The 20,926-nt window shown below is 47.9% G+C and overlaps 2 protein-coding genes across 4 annotated transcripts in view; one reads left to right on the forward strand and one right to left on the reverse strand.

The window, feature by feature from the left end:
- Positions 1–2,220, forward strand: part of LIMK2 (LIM domain kinase 2) — a 64,914-nt gene extending 62,694 nt beyond the window's left edge. For all 3 annotated transcript variants that reach the window (XM_012763966.3, XM_012763967.3, XM_075996705.1), the window contains one exon: positions 435–2,220. In XM_012763966.3, the coding sequence (XP_012619420.1) occupies positions 435–579 (145 nt within the window). In that variant the 3' untranslated portion in view covers positions 580–2,220. The remainder of the gene's footprint in view (positions 1–434) is intronic.
- PIK3IP1 (phosphoinositide-3-kinase interacting protein 1) lies at positions 757–15,501 on the reverse strand. Its single transcript, XM_012763968.3, has 6 exons — positions 15,280–15,501; positions 14,207–14,323; positions 14,002–14,121; positions 12,964–13,164; positions 12,787–12,865; positions 757–5,084 (listed from the first exon to the last, which is right to left on the reverse strand). Exons 1-6 carry the CDS (start codon positions 15,347–15,349, stop codon positions 4,880–4,882), a joined length of 792 nt encoding a protein of 263 aa, XP_012619422.1. The 5' UTR covers positions 15,350–15,501; the 3' UTR covers positions 757–4,879.
- Between the last annotated feature and the right edge of the window lie 5,425 nt (positions 15,502–20,926).

The following is a 20,926-nucleotide window of genomic DNA, read 5'->3' on the forward strand; positions in this document are numbered from 1 at the left end:
GGGCTCAAGCAATCCTGCTGCCTCAGCCTCCCTAGTAGCTGGGACTACAGGCATGCGCTACCATGCCCGGCTAATTTTTTCTATATATATTAGTTGGCCAATTAATTTCTTTCTATTTATAGTAGAGACGGGGTCTTGCTCTTGCTCAGGCTGGTTTTGAACTCCTGACCTTGAGCAATCTGCCTGACCTGGCCTCCCAGAGTGCTAGGATTACAGGCGTGAGCCACCACGCCTGGCCATCTTTAATAGCATCTTTATAGCAACTCTATGAGGTAGCAGTAACATATTATTCCTATTTCTCACAGAGGCACAACTAGGTTAAGGGGTTTGCCTGAGGTCATACAACCAGAAAGTGGCTGAACCTGGATTCCTTCCATGCCACCCTGTGGCCTTGCTCATATTCCACCTGCCTCTCATTCACCCTTTCTTTCTAGACCGGCATTCTCAAAACTGGAGGACTCCTTTGAGGCACTCTCCCTGTACCTGGGGGAGCTAGGCATCCCACTGCCTGCAGAGCTGGAGGAGCTGGACCACACTGTGAGCGTGCAGTACGGCCTCACCCGGGACTCACCCCCCTAGCCCCGGCCCAGCCCCCTGCAGGGGGGTGTTCCACAACCAACATTGCCCCCTCTGCGCCCCATCCCTGCTGTGAGCAGGGCCATCGGGCTTCCTGTGGATTGACGGCTTGTTTAGAAGGAGAACAAGCCATCCCTACTACCTCTCCAGGAGGCGAGTGGGCGCAGCACCAGGGAAACGTGTCTCCACAGTTTTGGGGGCCTGGTTACCGTCTGTAAATCTAACACTCGCCAGAAAGCTGTGAAGAAGATTTAAAAAAAAAAAAAAAAGCCTGCCCTTAGGGCCAGGAAGAATCTGTTACTTGGATCCACCTGGGAACTCCCTGACAATGGGATTCTAGGAGGCTTTTGCTTACACTAATCAGCATGACCTGGACCTGCTGGGCAGGATCCCAGGGTAACGTTGCCTGTGAGCTCTGAAGTCTCTAGTCCAGCTGGGTGGACAAGGACATCAAGTGGGAGAGTGGACAAGAGAAAAACTGGTGGCCAGGTGCACTCACAGGTGTGAAATGAGAGTGGTGCTCTCCCGTCCACTCCAGATCCTGCCCTCCCTGGAGGAGAGGTTGAGGGAGGAGGTTTTGAAGAGCCCCTTAGTCTATATTGGTGGAACTGGCCAGGAGTCAGGAAAAGGGCTGGCTTGTCTTCACCAGCCACGGTGTGGTGGCTCTAGCCAGCCCAGGGACCATATCAGTGTGAGGGGAGCCTCAAACTTACCACTGGAGACTGGCTGAGAACTTCTGGGCAACATCCTTTCTTTCTGCAACAAGCAGTCACCCATAAGCACAGGAAGAGGCTGGGGGCTAGAAGGAAAGAGGCCCTGCCCTCTAGAAACCCCATCTCCCAGCTGCTGTTACTCATACCCTGTGGGCTCCTAAGACATTTGCCTGAAGCTAGATGGGTTCTGGAGGACAATGTGGCTTGTCACAGACCTAGGGTCTGAGGCCACGGGAGTGGGAGTCTCAGCAATCTCTTGTCCTTGTCCTTGGGGCAGCCACTGCTCGCCCAACATAACCTGTTCCAGGCAGCAACTTGGGCTGGGAAGAGGTGGTGGCAGAGGCCCAGAGCCAAGATGCTGAGAGAGACAGCTCCCTGAGCTGGGCCATCCGGCTTCTACCTCCCTTGCTGGCTGGCCCAGCTCACTAGCTCCTGGCTGCAGCTTTCTGAGCCACGGCACTGGAAAGCCTGGGGGCACCTCCACTTCCGCTCCCAGAGCACCAGGGAGTCTTCAGCACAGCTAGATTTGCCACCTCCTAAGTGTTTGTGAGCTTGCACCATATTTAACAAATTGGGAATGGGTTTGGGGTATTCATGCAATGTGTGGTGGTTGTGTTGGGGTGGTGGGGGGAGTGATCCAGGAGAGTGGTTGCTGTTATTATCTTGTTATATCTATTGGGTGATATGTGAAATATTGTACATAGATCTGATGAGTTGTGGGATCAGATGTCATCTCTGGCCAGAGTTTACTTGCTGTATAGACTGTACTTCCGTGTGATGTTTGCAAGCTTGCTGTAGGGTTGGACTCCCAGCAGCAGCACAGTTCAGCATCGTGTGGCTGGCTGTACCTCAGCTGTCCTCAACAAGTGTGGGAGTGGTGGGCCTGAACTGGGCCATTGAGCAGACTAAATAAATTAAGCAGTTAACATAACTGGTGATATTGAGAATGAAAAAGTGATTTGGGGCCTGGCTCAGGAAGATAAATGTGGAGGGTCTGCTGGCCACCTTCAGGCCCAGGCCACACGACTCCCCACAGCAGAGCGTTTACATGCTCCCAAGTCTAATTCCCTCTCCTTAAGCAGGTACCAGCCTACTCCAGAGAACATGTATGTCCCAGCTGAGGCAGCCCCTTCCTTGGAGAGGTTTGACTATGACCTCATCTTGGGCCCCACAAAGCTGCTCTGCCTGGCTTCCCCTGCCAGGTGAATGGTTCCTTAGGACCCCTACACTCCCACCCTCTAATGTACAAACGCTTCCACAGCCTGCGGGTCCTGGCTGTCCCTCCTCAGGGCTGGGTGCCACGTATGTAATGAGAAATGAATGCAAGTCACTCTTGCCCTTGTTTCCCTCTAAGTACTTGGAAGAAGACTCTTTACTTGCTTCTGCACCTGGGGGATGTTGTGAAGAGTGACCATTGAGCAGGATGATACTATCTGGTTAGTGGAGTGTTGGGCACAATGTAAATCCATAAACCCAAAGGTGATTTCTCCCAAGCACTCCCAAAGTTTGAGGGATCCAACTTAAGGGCAACATCTGGTTCCTGGAAAAACTGGTGATCTGGGGGTATGCATTGCTGGCAGAACTATGGAGCAGTGTCTGCGCATGGGCGGAGGTCACCTGCCCTGAGTATTCCGGGAGGCTGAGAACTATTGCTGAAATTCCCCGCTAAAAGTCCAGAAAACACTCCCATTGGGATCTTTCCTTGTGGAGCCCTAGGAGTCACCTCACAGGGACCTTCCTCAGCCCAGGGCTGCTGCAGCCCCATGTCTCTAGCCCCTAACAAGGGCTGTCTGGATATTCATTTTAACTACCTCCACCTCAGAAAGAATACAAATGGGGAAAGGATTTCCAGGGACCAGTGGCCCTCCAGGGACACATGCACATACGTCCTTCCTGCAGCTTCAACCTGAAAGATTCCTGATGATGACAATCAGAATGCGGAGGCTACAGCTCCGCTACAACCATTCAACTGTTGCCACCTTCCAGTTACAGGGCCAGGGTGAATGAAGAGAAGGCCAGAGCTTGCCACACAGGTTGACAAGGTAACCCAAAGCTTCCCAACTTATATGGGAGTGTCACTCCACAAAGACCTAGCAACATGGATCTTTTTTTTTTTTTAATAAGTCTAATACAGAGCAATTTCCCACACTTGATATGCAGGTGTCAAGATGAGGTATATAAAACATGTATACAGAGAAATGCTTTTATAGAAAAGTAGAAACCAGTAATGTTCTCTTCTCTAGCATCACCAAGGGACCGCCTGAGGTCTAGGCCCCCACAGCAAATGACTCCAGGGAACAGCCTGCTGAAGGGAATGGGCTCCGCTAACCCCCGTCTCCACGTCGAGCTGTGGAAGGGCCCTGGGAAGGAAGCCCTGTGGCTCTCGAGTGCTGCCAAGGCCTCTCTGAGTGTGGCATCAGGACCGGGAGGCCCTACTGAGCCGCCAGCATGGTGCAGTGGAGAAATGTTGCGCTCAGTCAGGAAGCTGGGCTCTCCTCTTGGCCATGCCAGTAGCTTGCTTTGTGACCTTGAGCAAGTCACTTTTCCCTCTATGGGCCTATGTCCAAAAGGCTTAGAGAACCCTAAGTCCCTTTCCAATGGTTCTATGATTATTGTTTTGCAAGTTAAGGTTATAACCCTAGCCTCACTCTTACAGGAAGGTGCTGGCCTAGAGGCCACAGGATCCCCTGCCACATCGGGGCCCACTGCAGGGGCAAGCCCTGAGGTACTTTTATTACCTTGCCTCTGAGCTTAGTTTCCAGGTTAACCTCCCAGAAGCAGCTCCCAGGACCCCACAGCATAATTCCCATGGGTTAGCTGGCTGCTATCTTACCCGTGTAAAATGAACCTCAGGTCCACCTCTGCCCCTGGGACCTAAAGCTAGAGCGGATCCTTCTCTTTCCTCTTCCTAAGGGGAATGTTCAGTGCAATTCTTCCCTTCCTTTCCTTACGAAACAGGAAGAGTCCCTGGGCCCAGGCCTGGCCCGTGGTTATCAAGGCACATCACTGCCAGCGAGCTGGGGCACACCCAGCAGCCCACAGCCTAGATCTCATTCTCAGCCCAAATTTCTGACTTCTGCACAAACTCATTTCTGGTTTTCAGAGGTCAGTAGGGAGTTCCATCCCAAATACTTTTTAAAACTAAATGTATTTTTTCAATGCTGCCACTTGACCTGTTTGACCTTATCTATGAATAACAGTGCAGGCCACTAAAGCCCACCACGGAGACTGAGGCCATCTTAGACAGTAAAGCACAGAGGAGCCTGGGGAGCTCCCTGTCTGTCCCTGGTTCAGTTCCAAGGAAACAGGCAACGTTTGGAAGCCCCTGCCTGCAGCACCGCAGGGGGAGCTGCTGCTGTCTCCATCCACCAGCAAAATCCTGCTCCAAGGGATGGAAGAGCACTGTTAGGAGCCTACCCAGCCTTGCCCTTAGCCCACAGCGCCACCTGCTTCTGTTATTAGGATTCACCCAGAAAAAAAAAAGTGGGGGTAGGGTTTTAACCATAACACAAAGTGTAGATCCTCCCAGCTGTAGGAGGGTGGGCTGTCCTGCACCAGTGTCTGCATGGGCTCCTGCCCACAGGCGCGGCTCAGGCCCCGGGAGTGCCGGCCTGGTCCATGAGGGGGATGCTGCCCTCCTGAGGGTCGACTGGAGTCTGGCTCGCGTGGACCACGACAGTCTTCTCATCCATGATCTCACAGCTGGGGTTGGAGAAGGCAGACAAGGGAAGGGTGATCCGCTGCATCTCCCTCTCACATACTTTCTGCTCATGCTGCTCTTTCAAATCCTTCCCCCTGCAGGAAAAAAGGGAAGCATTCAGGCTATGCCTACTGCATGCTTTGCTCATTAGATAAGCACTCCTGAGGCCTAGACGGGAGCAGCGGCTCACCATAGCCACAGCAAATCAGTGAGCTAGGACTCAAACTCAAGGGCCAGATAATAGATACCCATTCTACCAGGCCACCTTAAACTCAACAGGAGCTCCAGTAGCTCTGGTCTCTGCTTCCCCATCTGCAAAATGGGGGCAACAGCAGTATGGACCACACATACTGCAGTGGGGCTCAGTGGAAATAAGCAGGGGACAGAGACTTTAAAACAAGTCGTAGTTGTGTTCTTTTAGCCCGGGGCTCCAGGAGACTCAGAGAACTATCCAAGCTTTGGTCCTAACCCATAAAGTCCAGAAAACTGACCTGACCATCCTGCTCTGAGACAGCCTTCTTATCTTGAAGTCCCATAATATGTGACCCTGGGCTGAAAACGGACCATCCCTAACCCATGCAGGGGGCAAAAAAGGACTATGAGAAGGGTCAATGGGAAACAATGAGACAATGATCATCAGACCACTTAGTTTTCACAGACCTTTGAATTCTCATGGTGCTCAGGAACCCAATCAGGCCATGGTGCAACTCTGTTTTACTCACATGCAGCACTCCATGAGGGCATCATGTCATTCTCAGCACAGCCCTAAGAATTAGGTCTTACTCTTTGTTTTATTTTATTTTGAAACAAGGTCTCCCTCTGTTGCCCTGGCAAGAATGCAGTGGCATCATCGTAGCTCACAGCAACCTCAAACTCCTAGGCTCAAGCGATCCTCCTGTCTAAGCCTCCTGAGTAGCTGGAACTACAGGTGTGCGCCACCATGACTGCCTAATTTTTAAACAATTTTTTTTAGAGACAGGGTCTTGCTATGTTGCCCAGGCTGGTCTCAAATTCCTGGCCTCAAGCATTCCTCCCCTTCAGCCTCCCAAAGTGCTGGGATTACAAGTATAAGCCACTGCAGCCAGCCTAGGTCCTACTCATTTTATAGATGAAAAAATGGCCCAGAGAAATTAAGGAAGGATGCTGTGGGCTCAAACCCAAGTCTGTTGCTCAGAGTTCTGACAAAAAATGGTGAGTCAGCAACTCAAATCCAGTGTTCTGTTGGCAAAGTGTCCTTCCCAGTGGACTGGGCCACCCTTAATGCTGACCAGAGGGCTTGGTGAGTGCCCAGCACCCTGTACACCAGAACCTGTACCCAGGACACAGGTTAGCATCCTCTAAAGCCAGCAACTGGCTGTGGCCTCAGCTGTCAGAGGAAATCTTCCCAGAAGGAACGTTGAAACAAGCAGCTGGTAGATAACTTGGTGAAACAACACAGGGACCTACTTCAGATCTCAGGGACAGGGCTAGGATAACACAGATTATACATCTATCATGATGTTCAGTGCAATGACAGAAGCTTCCAGAGCCTGGTGAAGAATACTGGGAAAATGGGGGGGGGGGGTAGTGTTAGAGGAGAAAGAGTTTGCACTGGTGCCTTAGAACTGTCTTTAAATCATCCAGTTCCCTTAACTTGTGTTCGTACCAGCTCAGCCTTAGCTGTGTGACAGGTGCCAAAAGAGCATCTCTGCACTTTGACTTCTTCATCTGAAATGGGAATAATATCTGCCTCAAAATAATGAATGTGAAAGCACTTTGAAAACAGTGAAACTGCTATAAAAAGTCATAAAAGGTTATTATGATTTGCCCTGCATATGACTTGACTCACCAAGCAAATTATCTTAATTTGGTTTCCCAAGGAAACGCTCCTGTTCACCAGCCAAGCATTGTTTATGTGACCTCAATAATCCCCTCCTCTCTGGGCCTTAATTTTATCATGAGGAGTTGGACTTGAAAATCTCCAAGGCCCTTGACATTCTATAAAGTCCCTCACATGACATATGTTCTGCTTCCCTATTTCTCACTACAAGGTCACAGGAGGCAAATTTGTGAGCTCATCCTCCTGAGTCACCCTGGGTGACCCAGTTTGTTTAGATGCAACGTGAAGCTCCTGCTCCATCCTCATTAGCTTCTATACTGGACACCACCAACTCCCACAGCAGAAAAACTCCCAGAGCACTCAGAGGGGAAATGGAAGGACACTATTCATGGGGAGGAGGTCATCTGGACCAAGTGCTTCCCATTTACGTCCTGAGAATCACTTCTCTTGGGCACCGTTCATCAGTTACTGCTGCCATAACATAGAAGGAAACACCTGCCTCTGTAATAAAATTAAAAGCCAGATTCCTTAAGGTTGTCCATGTAGGGAGAAATTTGGAAGGTCTGGGTTTAATTAACAGAGACCCCAAGCCAGTGGAAGACCAAAAGGCAATTTACAAAAGAAATGGAGGATGCAAGTGTCTTTCTCCAAGGCCTGGGTTTCAACACTTAAGGAGCTGGGAGAAGAGAGAAAGCCTGGAATTCACACTTCCTGAATACCTACTAAGGTACTAGGAAATGGCCTTCTCATCATCCAGGATGAAAAGAGCTACTACCTGTGCACCTACTGAATATTACACATCATCTTTTAATTTCCAACCTTTCAAGATAATATTATCCCCATTTTAGAGATGAAGAAAGTAAGGTTTTGGAATCTGACTCCAGAGCCCTGCCTTCTGCACTACCTTCTTTACCAAGCATCTGGTTGTGGCCAGCTGAGTTGCTGCTAATGGTCAGGTTGCATCATATGCAAGTCTTCAGGGGAAAAAAATCAATTCATATTAATGGAGCAAAGCAGGGCTGGAAGAGCAGCCAAGGGTAAAGGAAGCAGATGCTGGGACTAGTCCGGATTAGGCTCATCCATTTAGAAGCCTGGAAGCACACCCAGTCTCACGTGCCTGTTGCTAATGGTGCCTGGGAGGCCTGGAGATGCAGTGGCTGCCCCCAGCTCCCTATAGAGACCTGAGAGAGGCCACCAGGCCTGCTGCAATGACCATCAGGAAGCTCAGCACCCTCTCCTGGCTTTGGGGTGGGAGAGGCAAAGGAGGGTTAGCTGGGCTGTTGCTGGCAGCCAAGAAAGAACAAAAGGCTTATTCACTGACTCAGCTCCTCTCCTAAGGGGGTGGAGTGGTGTTGACTTAAAGTTTTTCCCTCCCCTCTTTATCAGAAAACAAGAGCTCCTTCCAGAGCTAGTGCAGACAACCACACTTGGAGCAGGGAAGGGAGCTGCTCAGTCACAGGCCATTCGAACCTCTTGGCCTAGACTACCAGGACAAAGACCCAGCCAGGCTGAGCCCCCACCCGCCACCTCTTGTTGCCTTTCCTCCCGTGAGAGGAAGCCTAGTGCATGCCCACCCTTCCCAGCCAGGGGAAAGCTCAGTCCCATTAGCCAAGCCTCATGGCCTTGGGTAGAGTTCAAGGCTTATATAATTACCCTGACTGCTCCAGGGCAGGAATGGAGTCGGGAGCTGGGCTGGCCAGAGAGCAGGTATGGCTGGAGCTGCCAACTGCGTCTAGTTTCCTCTCTCAGGGTGATGGAAGCACCACAGACCTCCTTCAGACAACACAGGTTTCTTCAACTATTAATGAGCCACTGCCATTCTCCCAGTCTGAAAGTCGTGTTGTGCCACACTGCTGCTCAGGAGAAGTCCCCCAAGGCAGCTGCAGTTTATAAACACCAACTGTACACCCAAACTACACACTACATTGTCTGATTTCATCCTCACCACAACATACATGATTTTTTTTTTTTTTTTTGAGACAGTCTCACTCTGTTGCTGGGCCTAGAGTGCAGTGGCATCATCATAGCTCACAGCAACCTCAAACTCCTGGGCTCAAGCGATTCTCCTGCCTCAGCCTCCTGAGTCACTGGGACTATAGGCACGTACCACCACACCTGGCTAATTTTTTCTATTTTTTGTAGAGATGGGGTCTCGTTTTTGCTCAGGCTGGTCTTGAATTCCTGAGCTCAGTTGATCCTCCTGCCTCAACCTCCCAAAGTGCCAGGATCACAGGCGTGAACCACCATGCCCAGCCTACCTATGTGGTTTATGATCTCTGTTTTCAGAGATAGGAAAGCACATGCAGAGAAGTTACATCATTTGTTCAAGTAAATAGCAGAGCTATGATTTTAACCCAGTACTGCCTGTAGCCACCACCAGGCAATATTGTGTTTTTAGGAAATATTAGAGCTGGGAGATCATCATATCTAACCTCCTGCCCCTACATTATTTACAGATGAAGAAACTGAGGACCAGGGAAGGTAAATAAATAACTTGTCCAGTGTTGCATCCAGAATTGGTGACAATTCCAGAACTTGATCTTGGTTCTTTTGACTTTAAACCCAGCCTTTTTTTTAAGTTCATACTTTTCCTACTGTCCTTTGCAATTCAAAGCAAATTTACGTGAGACTACTAGGCCTCACTGGACTTATTGGAGATACTGATAATCCTTAGACATAACCTGCTAGCTGTGTAGCTTGGGGGGTAGTGAGAATTAAGCAAAATTATCAAGAAAGAGTACCCAGTAGGACCTTATTAAAAAAGCACAAATAGGGCTGGGGATGGTGGCTCATGCCTGTAATCCTAGCACTCTGGGAGGCCAAGGCAGGAGGATCTCTTGAGCTCTGGAGTTCAAGACCACTCTGAGCTCTGAGCAAGAGCAAGACCCTGTCTCTACTAAAAATAGAAAAAATTAGCTGGGCATGGTGGTATGGGCCTGTAGTCCCAGCTACTTGGGAGTTTGAGACAAGAGGATCACTTGAGCCTAGGTGTTTGAGGTTGCTGTGAGCTGGGCTTACCCAATGGCACACTGGCCCAGGTGACAGAGCAAGACTCTGTCTCCAAAAGAAAAAAAAAAAAAAAAACAAATAGGCTGGGCACGGTGGCTCACACCTGTAATCCTAGCACTCTGGGAGGCCGAGGCAGGCAGATCGCTCAAGGTCAGGAGTTCAAAACCAGCCTGAGCAAGAGCGAGACGACGTCTCTACTAAAAAATAGAAAGAAATTAATTGGCCAACTAAAAACATATAGAAAAAATTATCCAGGCATGGTGGCTCATGCATGTAGTCCCAGCTACTCAGGAGGCTGAGGCAGGAGGATTGCTTGAGCCCAGGAGTTGGAGGTTGCTGTGAGCTAGGCTGACGCCACAGCACTCTAGCCCGGGCAACAGAGTGAGACTCTGTCTCAAAAGAAAAAAAAAGAAAAAGAACAAAAACAGCACAAAATAAATGTTGGCTGCTATTGTGATTATTACCTGACTGGCATTCTGTTTCTGTTTACATTTAATACTTATGATAATCTTGGGTGAGTGGGTGTGGAGACCCCTCTATATCCAAGGTTCAGAGGATAACTAAACCTACGCTCAACCTACAGCTCTTTCCTGGATACAGTTCTCTGACTTTAGGGAGAAATGTGAGCTGAGAATTGTCTCTAGCTCACATGTGGTTTCCTGTTGTACAGTCTGTTCTCAGAGCAGTTTGCCGAGGAAAGGGGTGGTCCGGTGGTTAGTGACGGGGATGTCTGGTGACTGGTGCCTTGCCCTAAGTTTACAGGGAAGTAAATTCTAGGTCTCAGGGCAGTCCCATGACAGCCTAGAAGAACAAATGTAGAAGAAAAAAATTTAGCTTCCCTTGGGTTCCAGAACTGAGCTCAGAATTAAGAAAGTTTAGCCAGTTCAAGCACCTGGAAGGCCTGGAAACTGTCACAGGATTGGAGGAGAGCCAAATGCTGTCTGGAGGCTGAGGAAAGGAAATCTTTCAAGGGCTAAACTTAGCCAACATGGTTTGGATCTAAGTATGAATTGTAAGGCTAGGGCCACTACCTCATCATCTCTTTGAAATGAATAAGCAGGTATTCCTAGACCTGCTGTGTCAACCACCCCACTGAGGGCAACCACCGCAGACTGGGACTCAGCATGCCCTCTCAGGTCAATATTCTCCCCCTCCCTGGAGCTCTGCTTCCTGAATTACAGACAATCAGAGCAGGAATGGAGCTTGGAGAGCACGAGTCCAATACCCACACTTTATAGAAAAGAAAAACAGCTCTCATTACTGACCACTTACTATATGCCACACACTGAGCTAAGCAGTCACATGCCTTAGCCCCACAGCAATGCTCTGGAATAGGAAATAGAAGGAACTTTCCCTAAGTCACAAAGATAGCTAATTAGTGGCAGGGCTAGGACTTCTCTCCATCAAATGCTGGGTGTATAACATCAGGCAAGGAGCATATCCTCTCTTGCCTCTGTTTCCTCATCTGTGAACTGGAGATAATAACAGCATTTGCCTCATAAGGGTGATTGTGAGAATTGAGTTAAAGCATGCAAAGTCCTTAAAGCAGTGTCTGGCATATGGTAAACATTCGCTACTGCTATTAGTATTATGCAGCACTTCCCCTTTTTCATCTATAATGAGGAGGTTGACTAACACACCTCTGAGGACACTCAAGGTTTATACTATATAATGCTGGTGGATCCAATGGGGCTGTGGGCTCAAACATGACCCTTACTACTGGAAAATGTAGGCCACTGTGTCACTTCCTTTACAGGAAGACTTCTTAGAGTGCAGAAAAGAAATAATCAGACACTGAGGACTAGAAGTCAAATCCTCCAATTTTGTCCAAGAATGGCAAGTAATTTTCCAGAGTCAGCCAGTGCTGTAAAAATGAATGAGACTCTGGCTTATCATCATGCACCCATCACCGACTTTGAGAATCTTTTCCATACCACATCTCATGGGACATTTCAAAATAAGCATTCTTCCTCCCACTAAGCCCCAGGTCCTCTCTCTCAGTTTCACAGGTAGCCTCTTTGGCTTTCTCACACATGGTGAGGAGTGGCAAACAGACTTTCTATGCTCCAACTCACTTTTTTCTTCCTATCAGAGGAGATCCTCAATGCTTATGGCTCAAGAAATTTAAGCCCCAACTGCCAAAACAGTGGCTGTGAACCTTTTCTAATAGCAAAATGTTATAACCCACAGAAATAATTGTCTCCCAGTCCCTACAATGAATGTCTAGCCCGATTTCTGCAGTGCCGCTGACTTCCATGCCAGGCACACTGGGTTAGACAGCAATGGAATCTGGCATCAAAAGAGCTGAGTCTGGGCCGGGCGCATTGGCTCACGCCTGTAATCCTAGCTCTCTGGGAGGCCGAGGCAGGAGGATTGCTTGAGGTCAGGAGTTCAAAACCAGCCTGAGCAAGAGCGAGACCCCGTCTCTACTATAAATAGAAAGAAATTAATTGGCCAACTGATATATATATAAAATTAGCCGGGCATGGTGGCGCATGCCTGTAGTCCCAGCTACTCGGGAGGCTTGAGGCAGTAGGATCGCTTGAGCCCAGGAGATTGAGGTTGCTGTGAGCTAGGCTGATGCCACAGCACTCATTCTAGCGTGGACAACAAAGCGAGACTCTGTATCAAAAAAAAAGAGCCGAGTCTGAATCCAGATTCTGCCATTCTTAGGCAGTGTGACCTCGGGCAAATCACTTCACAACTGAAAGAGGCCTCCTAATCTGTAAAATGGGGAACAAGAACCGCTACCTCACTGGTTTTGGGGTGAGGAGTAAAGGCACCATAGGAAAGGGTTTGTCCAAGGTCACCTGGTAAAGAATGGAACCAATTCTCTACAACATGAGTTGATTTTCCTTCTTTCAACACCTCGCTTCCTTTGGGGTAAGAAAGCCACAAAGTCTGATTTGACTTTGTGTACCTTCCTCCCCTCCTCTCTCTCAAGAGGGACCAGAAGAGAAGCTACTGACCTCTTGTAGGTGTAGCCCAAGATGATGCCAGCTCCGATGGCAATGATGATCACCATCATGGTAATGCCCAGCACATAGCCTGCCAAAGACAGGACACAAGGTCCCATTAGCCACACCCCAGACAATCAGCGAACGGTCTCTTGAATCCCAACAAGGGCGGGGGTGACGCCGTCATACCCAGAGTTCCCAGGTCCTTTTTCTCCTTGGCATTCATCCGTACGCGCTGGCTGATCCCAATCACTGGCTGCACAGCTGCCGCCTCACTCCGGGCGGGCAGCGCGTTGGCTGGGGCGAACACCTCCACCTCATCTTCACCTGGCACTTCAGATGCCTCCTCAGTTTCTACTGTGGAGGATGGCGGGGCCTGGGAAGTGGTCTCTGGAGGTGAGGTGGAAAACAGCTCTCATCAGAGACTGCCCTGACAGCTGAACCTGGCCCTACTAGTAGGGGAGACAGAGGCGGGTTATCTCAGAAATCAAACCCTACCCCAGGGGCAAGATCCCGCCTGAGAGGTCTGCACCATTGCTGTGACAAGGCAAATATGAGGTGAAGGCCATAACGAAGGGCCTCTCTCCTGCCTCCCTGTCTTCATCTCTTCAAATCCTTGCTATCTGGTTGCTATCTTCTCCAGGGGATCCCCCACTTCCACGCCAGGAGACAATCCATGGCTGCTCTAAGCAGCTCACATTTACTGAGTGCACGCTTTGTGCCAATCTCTGTGTGAAGTGCTTTACCCTGATTATCCCATTAAAGCCAGAAGAGCAACAAGCCTGCATTCTGGAGTCTGAGAAACTTGGACTCAACCTGGACCCTACCACTGCCTCTGGTAAACTGCTGAACTTTTCTGGAGCTCAGATGCTGCAAAGAGCTTCTTCCCAGGGTAGCTGTGAGCAGTGTGCCCAGCACACTGCAGACGCTCCCCAAAAAAGTCAGTAAACGCTGAGGGGCTTGACAAGAGCCACGCCTGGGGCGCGGGGCGGAAAGATCCCGCCGCGCCCACCTCAGTTGTTTACTAGCGCTCGCGGAAGATGAGGTCACTCCGCGCGGCCGCGGCTGCCAATGGGCTTTGGGCCCCGCGGCCTGGAGACAGCCCTAGCCAATCGGACGGCGCGGGGGCGGGGCCGGCCGCGTCCCGGGGCCGCACGTGCGCAGCGGGTGGACCGGCCGCTCCCAGTCAGCCCCCAGACGCGCGGTTCCCGGGGTCCGGGCGGGTACCTGGGCAGCGCAGGTCCTCGCAAGGCCGCTTCTCAGGGACGCCAGCCTCGCTACTGACGTAGCACCAGGGCCCGCGCGGGTCCCGGTCAGGGTTTCGGCAGTAGTTGTGGTTGCCCGCGCCTGAGAGGGGAGAGAGGGAGCCATGGGCCGGCGCCGGGACCGCGGCTGCCCGTCAGCCCCGCCGCTGTTGCCCGCGGACACTCACCCGACTCGGGGACCGACGCCAGGCCGCTCTGTGCGTCCGGCCAGTTGAGGCAGAGGAGGCCCGGCGCAGGCGAGGGCTGGTCCGCCCGGTACAGGTGGCCGTTGTCCCAGAAGCAGCCTGTGAAGGAGACGAGCCTCCGACACTGAGTGGCTCCCCTCAGGCGGGCTGGGGAGCCGGGCCCACTCCGCCGTGTCCCTGACCGGCTGGAGAACCCTGGGCCTTGTTGGGCCTCCCTATCTTCTCGTGGATACACCCCCACCCATCTGCCCCCGTTGTTGTGAGCCCGAAAGAGAAGGAAAAGAAAGTGCCCGTAAAGCCCCTAGCCAGTGCCAGGCCCTCAGTCAGCGCTCAGAGTGTTAGCTGTTTTTCTTGAAAGCCGGAAAACGCTGCAGAAGTGCAGAGGGTTGTTACTCTTGAACTTGTGGGCACATTGGAGGGAGAGATGGGGGGACCGAGGCCTGGCTTAGGGTCTTTTTGTGGAGATGTTGGAAGTTTGGGCTCAGGGGGTGGCCAGACCTGAATTATCGCTGTGTTGTAATGCCCATGTTATATAAACTCTGGTGTTCCCTCCTCTGCAGATACAGCTACCTTCTGTCAGTTTAACAGGCAACACTCCCAGGAGAATTCTACAAAAGCCTCGATTCAGTCAGGCGAAAGATTCAAGAGAGCCTCAAAAGGAGGAACCTGCCTCATCGCTGCCTGGATGTGACTGCAAACTCCCACTCCCCTCAGCAGGAGAGCCACAAGGGGAGGCTGGGGAAGGAGGGCCTGGGCGCTAAGGTCTTGAAAAGAATAAGACTTGGGAAGTAGAGGAGATGAACCCTCAAGTTCTGTCCACTCATGAGCAAGAAAAGGGAAAGAGAAAGTGGCTTCTTGCCTTTGTTCTTAATGGCAAAGATGGAGCTGCAAGCCCCTGGCAAGGAAAGGAGGGAAGAAAAAGGCTTTCAATGGACAAAAAAAACAAAAACAAAACAGCTAAGAGCTTTGCTGTCATCTGGTCATGTTTGGGAAATAGGGGTCTTTACTCTTCTGTTTCATTAAGTTGCTGCAGAAAGGAAAGATCATAATCTCACCTCCAGATCCATAGGCTTCTGCTAGAAGCATGTTGCTGAGGAGCAATGTTTGTACCCAGGCCAACAGCATCCTCGCCTCCTTCCTCCTGCAGGCGATCGAACAACTAGTGTCCAACCAGGGTCCCCTTGGCGGCGGCTCTGCCTCCCAGCCCCAGCTTCGCAGTCAGACCTGCCCTTGTTATGCTCTTCTGGTAAACAGCCTCTCTTTAGAACTGGGAGCTTCCCAGCTAGCTTGCTGCAGCGAGAGGTGTTTTTCAGCTGAAAGGCGCCCCCTGGGTCCTAAGCCTCCTATGCCATGCAAGAGCACTAACCCTGAGCCAAGAGCAGAACTCAGCCAAGTAAAGAGAAACAGAGAGGTTCAGGTCCTTCTTAGCAGCGGATTAGTTTGACACCTGCACAGCTGCATCCCGAGGGCTTTTCATCTCTTCTATTTTCATTTATGTGAGTAGAGAAAGAATAATTCTGTCAAGAGCCATCGTGGGGGGAAATTATAAGTGCTAAGGCACAGAACAATTTAGGGAGAAGCTAGCTGCACAACCATGAGGAATTCAAGACCACTTAGATAAATAAGAGTATCTGGGTAGAAGAAACACTTTATACCTATCCTTGAAAAAGAAAAAGGGCCTTTGTGGTTATACACATTTATGAACACTGACCCTTTAAAAAAAAACACAACAAACTGTAACTTTGCCAGGGTCAGATTAATTACATTTCTTATATTTGAGGTTTGGGGTGTCACTCATATACAGTGGGAATACAGAAGGGGGGTATCTTTTGTTGAAAATACATGTTATTTAAACATTGGAAAATTTGCTCAGCTAAATTGTAATAGTCTGCCCTCTCTGCCAGCCCTGAATTTGGATAGAGGAAGTCAAGTAAAATGTTTGCTTCCCTCCCCCCCCCATCCTGTGGGAAATCCATTTGCTATGATTTATATCCATCATTAAATCTCACCACATCCATATGACTTAGGCCTTTTGGAGTTAGGCAGAAGGGCCCTCTTCCTGTTTGGCTGACAATTCAAGTTCCCAGGCAGCCTCAGTAAACTGAAAGATAGAGCAGAGTGATTCGCCAAGACTACCTTGTGACTCAGGCAAATCCCAAAATAGAAATGGGAGACTCTTTCAATCCTGCAGGCACTAATTTAGGGAGGAAAAAGAAAACAACTTTCCTCAATAAATATTAAAAGCTTTATCAGGGAAGAAAGCTAGTAAATCCAACTAATCTGAAGTGAATTTGAATTCACTACAATCAGATAGCAGACATGGAAAGAACAGAGAGGTACATTTAGCTCACTCTTTAAAGCCGTTGGCTGATAGTGTTTGATCCCTTCAGTTCATTTAATAAGATATATTGCTTTGTTTTTTTGCATTCTCCTATCTCCCCACACAAACTTCTCATCCTCTGACTGCTGACTTGGTCTACACTGGGAATTACATACACCACAGAGTCTGTAAATTTACTCATATATTCACACATACACAGATATGCCACATTTTTAGAATTTAACAATTTTAACATAATAGGTAGATTTTTATTTTATTATTTTTGTAAATATTTTTGATAACCTACTACATGCTAGACATAGTTCTAGGTAGTGGGAATACATCTGTGAACAAAATGTTTGAAATCTCTGCTCTCACAGAAGCTTTCTAGTTGGGAGAGACATAATAAGTGTGCAAAATGCCAGGTAGTCATAAGTATTATGAAAAAAAATTAAGGTAAAGGAAGAGTAACAGGATGATAATTCTACTTGCTAAAGAAAGCTTATACTATTTTCAGGGAACCAGTTGGATATTTCTATAAACAAAAGGCTGAAGGAGAAGGGCTTTTTGAGCAATTTTTCTCATGAGTCCCATGTTTAACACTGCTGCAAAAGATAATATGTGCATTTTGTTACATTGCATATAATATATATACTTGAGGAAATGAGAGTACAGTTTTATTTTATTTTTATTTTTTATGACAGAGTCTTGCTTTGTTGCCCAGGCTAGAGTGAGTGCCGTGGCGTCAGCCTAGCTCACAGCAACCTCAAACTCCTGGGCTCAAGCAATCCTGCTGCCTCAGCCTCCCGAGTAGCTGGAACTACAGGCATGCACCACCATGCCCGGCTAATTTTTTCTATATTTATTAGTTGGTTAATTAATTTCTATTTATAGTAGAGATGGGGTCTAGTAGAGACGGGGTCTCGATCTTGCTCAGGCTGCTTTCGAACTCCTGACCTCAAGCAATCCGCCCGCCTCAGCCTCCCAGAGTGCTAGGATTACAGGCCTGAGAGTACAGTTTTTAAATTTCAAAGTAGTGAAGAGTTCTTTGAGGTTGATCCCTCAGCACCTAATCTATTGCCTTTGTATGCAGCGAGTGTTTTGATGTCTCATAAAATGTTCCTCCTTAGACTCTGAAGGGCTACTTCTGCTGGATTATAATACTTTTCCCTCTAATTACAACAGAGACAGGCTATGCAGGCCAGTACTTGTACCATTTTCAGATTATATGCTGTGCCCACTTAGGCATGCCAGTATTCCTTTCTCAGAAGCTCAAGGCTTCCTTACCTGTTGCTGTTATCACCTAATTCTTCTATTTAAAAACTGCTATAGCCTCTTGCCGGGTGGACGTTAAAGACATGACATCCTGAAAAAAAATTAAAACTGCTATAGGAGGCCGGGCGAGTGGCTCACGCCTGTAATCCTAGCACTCTGGGAGGCCAGGCGGGCGGATTGCTCATGGTCAGGAGTTCGAAACCAGCCTGAGCAAGAGCAAGAACCTGTCTCTACTATAAATAGAAAGAAATTAATTGGCCAACTAATATATATAGAAAAAATTAGCCGGGCATGGTGGTGAATGCCTGTAGTCCCAGCTCCTTGGGAGGCTGAGGCAGTAGGATTGCTTGAGCCCAGGAGTTTGAAGTTGCTGTGAGCTAGGCTGACGCCATGGCATTCACTGTAGCCTGGGCAACAAAGGGAGACTCTGTCTCAAAAAACAAAAAACAAAAAAAAGAACTGCTATATTCCCTAACTTACATACCTTGCTATAGAGCAAAACCACATTTTGTGCCATGTCTTCTGGGTTTTTGTTTTGTTTTGTTTTGTTTTTGTGAGACAGTCTCACTGTCTTGCCTGGGCTAAATTTTTCTATATATATTTTTAGTTGGCCAATTAATTTCTTTCTATTATTAATAGAAACGGGGTCTCGCTCTTGCTCAGGCTGGTTTTGAACTCCTGACCTTGAGCGATCCTCTCGCCTCAGCCTCCCAGAGTGCTAGGATTACAGTTGTGAGCCACCGCACCTGGCCTGTGCCATATGTCTTATCAGGAACAAGACTGCCTAAAAAAGATACAAGACAGACCAGAAGGAGATTTTTTTTCAGGTTAGTCATCTCTGGTTTTTTTTCCTTGTAACTAAGACATTGTCAGCATAATTTGATTTTTTTCCCGAGAATGAAGGATTTGTTTCTCAGTCCTTCAGAAACATACTCTAATATGTCTAGTACTTTCCTTCGTCAAGGAAATCAGTTTAGTTCAGAGATGAGCCTTTCATCTTTTTCTGATGATCCAGATTTGAACATTGCTTCATATATTGATTCAGTATGGCCATATTTTATGGCCCATAATTACCGAACTTCAGATTTCTTCTGAAAATATTACTGCAATAATTATGTGATACAGTACTGCTCAAATACTTATTTTTGATTGTTTATATTCCCAAAGATGACGTTGTGAAATATAGTACTCATATTTTACTAAATATTCTAGGGATATTTGACTCTCAGTTTCATATTAAATGAGTACTAATCCAGAGACAAAGCCAAGCATGAAATCAGGAAATAGCCTCCAGAGTGTTTCCCCAGAAGGATGGGCAGTTCATTTGATAACAGGATGTTTGTGAGGAAGCTCTAATAAGGAAGTCAGAGAGCTGTTAAAAGACTTAAGAATCTTTTTTTGTAAGCAAAAGAAGACCAAGGTGTTAGTTAAAATCCTTAGAGTAAGCCCTAATGAGTTGGCTGTAGCTGTTTTTCATATGATGTGCTATAGAAGTAGCCACTGAGATTGTGCTGAAGGATATTTTGGTGTATAATTGCAAACTGAGCAGGGGATGAATGGTTTTAAGAAGCTTGTTAAGGAAATAATATTCTAGCCAAAATATCTAAACTCCAAGGCCATTTCTTTCAAAGTCTGGGCTTCAGTGAGTTAAGTTATATCCATTTTGTGTGTGCTTGGTACGTAGTTAAGTTTTTAATAAATGTTTGAAGGAAAGGGGAAAATCAGAATACCACGTTAAGGAAAAAGAAAAAAAATTTCTTTTCTTTTTTTTTTTTTTTGAGACAGAGTCTCGCTTTCTTGCCTAGGCTAGAGTGAGTGCCGTGGCGTCAGCCTAGCTCACAGCAACCTCAAACTCCTGGGCTCAAGCGATCCTCCTGCCTCAGACTCCCGAGTAGCTGGGACTACAGGCATGTGCCACCATGCCCCGCTAATTTTTATATATATATATATTAGTTGGCCAATTAATTTCTTCCTATTTTTATAGTAGAGGTCTCGCTCAGGCTGGTTTCGAACTCCTGACCTTTAGCAATCCGCCCGCCTTGGCCTCCCAGAGTGCTAGGATTACAAGAGTGAGCCACCGCACCCGGCCTCAAAAATTTCTTAAGGATAAACAATAATGCAGCCAAGAAGTTTTGTTGATCACTGGTTACTTTCAGAAATAAGACATTGCATACTGGAAACTACTGAGGAATCACAAAGCAGAGAACTTGGAAACAGCACATCACTGGTTTTGAAAAATAAAAGGAAGAATAAATTCCTGAATGAGAGTATATTTTGATTTAGAGGCCAGCCTTAGAGAATATGGCTTTCCCACTGATGAAAACAGTCTTCAGTGTTGCAGGGAGAACACTAGAAACTATAAACTTAATTGGTTAGTAAGACTAGACTGTTGATACATTATAAAAGGTAAATTAACCCAATAAGCTACAATTATGCCTCTCTTAGAAGAGTATCTGGTATTCTACAATTTCAGTAAACCAGATTTTCAGTTTTTAAAATTTATCAACACCCTGTATGAGTATAGCACTGCCTTTTAAAATAGGGGAAACACTATATCAAATAATTTATGAGTGTAGGCTTTGGAAAGACCTGGGTCCTAGTCTCAGCATTGCACAGTGATCTTAGGTAAGTTACTTACCATCTGTCACTCTGAGTTTCCTTAGGGTCTTTTTTTTTTTTTTTCTGAGACAGAGTCTCACTTTGTTGCCCAGGTTAGAGTGAGTGCTGTGGCGTCAGCCTAGCTCACAGCAACCTCAAACTCCTGGGCTCAAGCAATCCTGCTGCCTCAGTCTCCCAAGTAGCTGGGACTACAGGCATGCGCCACTATGCCCGGCTAATTTTTTCTATATATATTAGTTGACCAATTAATTTATTTCTATTTATAGTAGAGACGGGGGTCTCACTCTTGCTCAGGCTGGTTTCGAACTCCTGACCTCAAGCAATCCTCCTGCCTCAGCCTCCCAGAGTGCTAGGATTACAGGCATGAGCCACCATGTCCGGCTCCTTAGGGTCTTACAGTGGTAGAGAGTACAGGCTCCAATATCAGGATTCAAGTCCTACCTCTCTTGCTTTCTAGTTGTGTTATCTTAGGCAAGCTACTAAACTCT

This window comes from Microcebus murinus, chromosome 22 (assembly GCF_040939455.1).
Source record: "Microcebus murinus isolate Inina chromosome 22, M.murinus_Inina_mat1.0, whole genome shotgun sequence".
Classification (NCBI taxonomy): Eukaryota; Metazoa; Chordata; class Mammalia; order Primates; family Cheirogaleidae; genus Microcebus; species Microcebus murinus.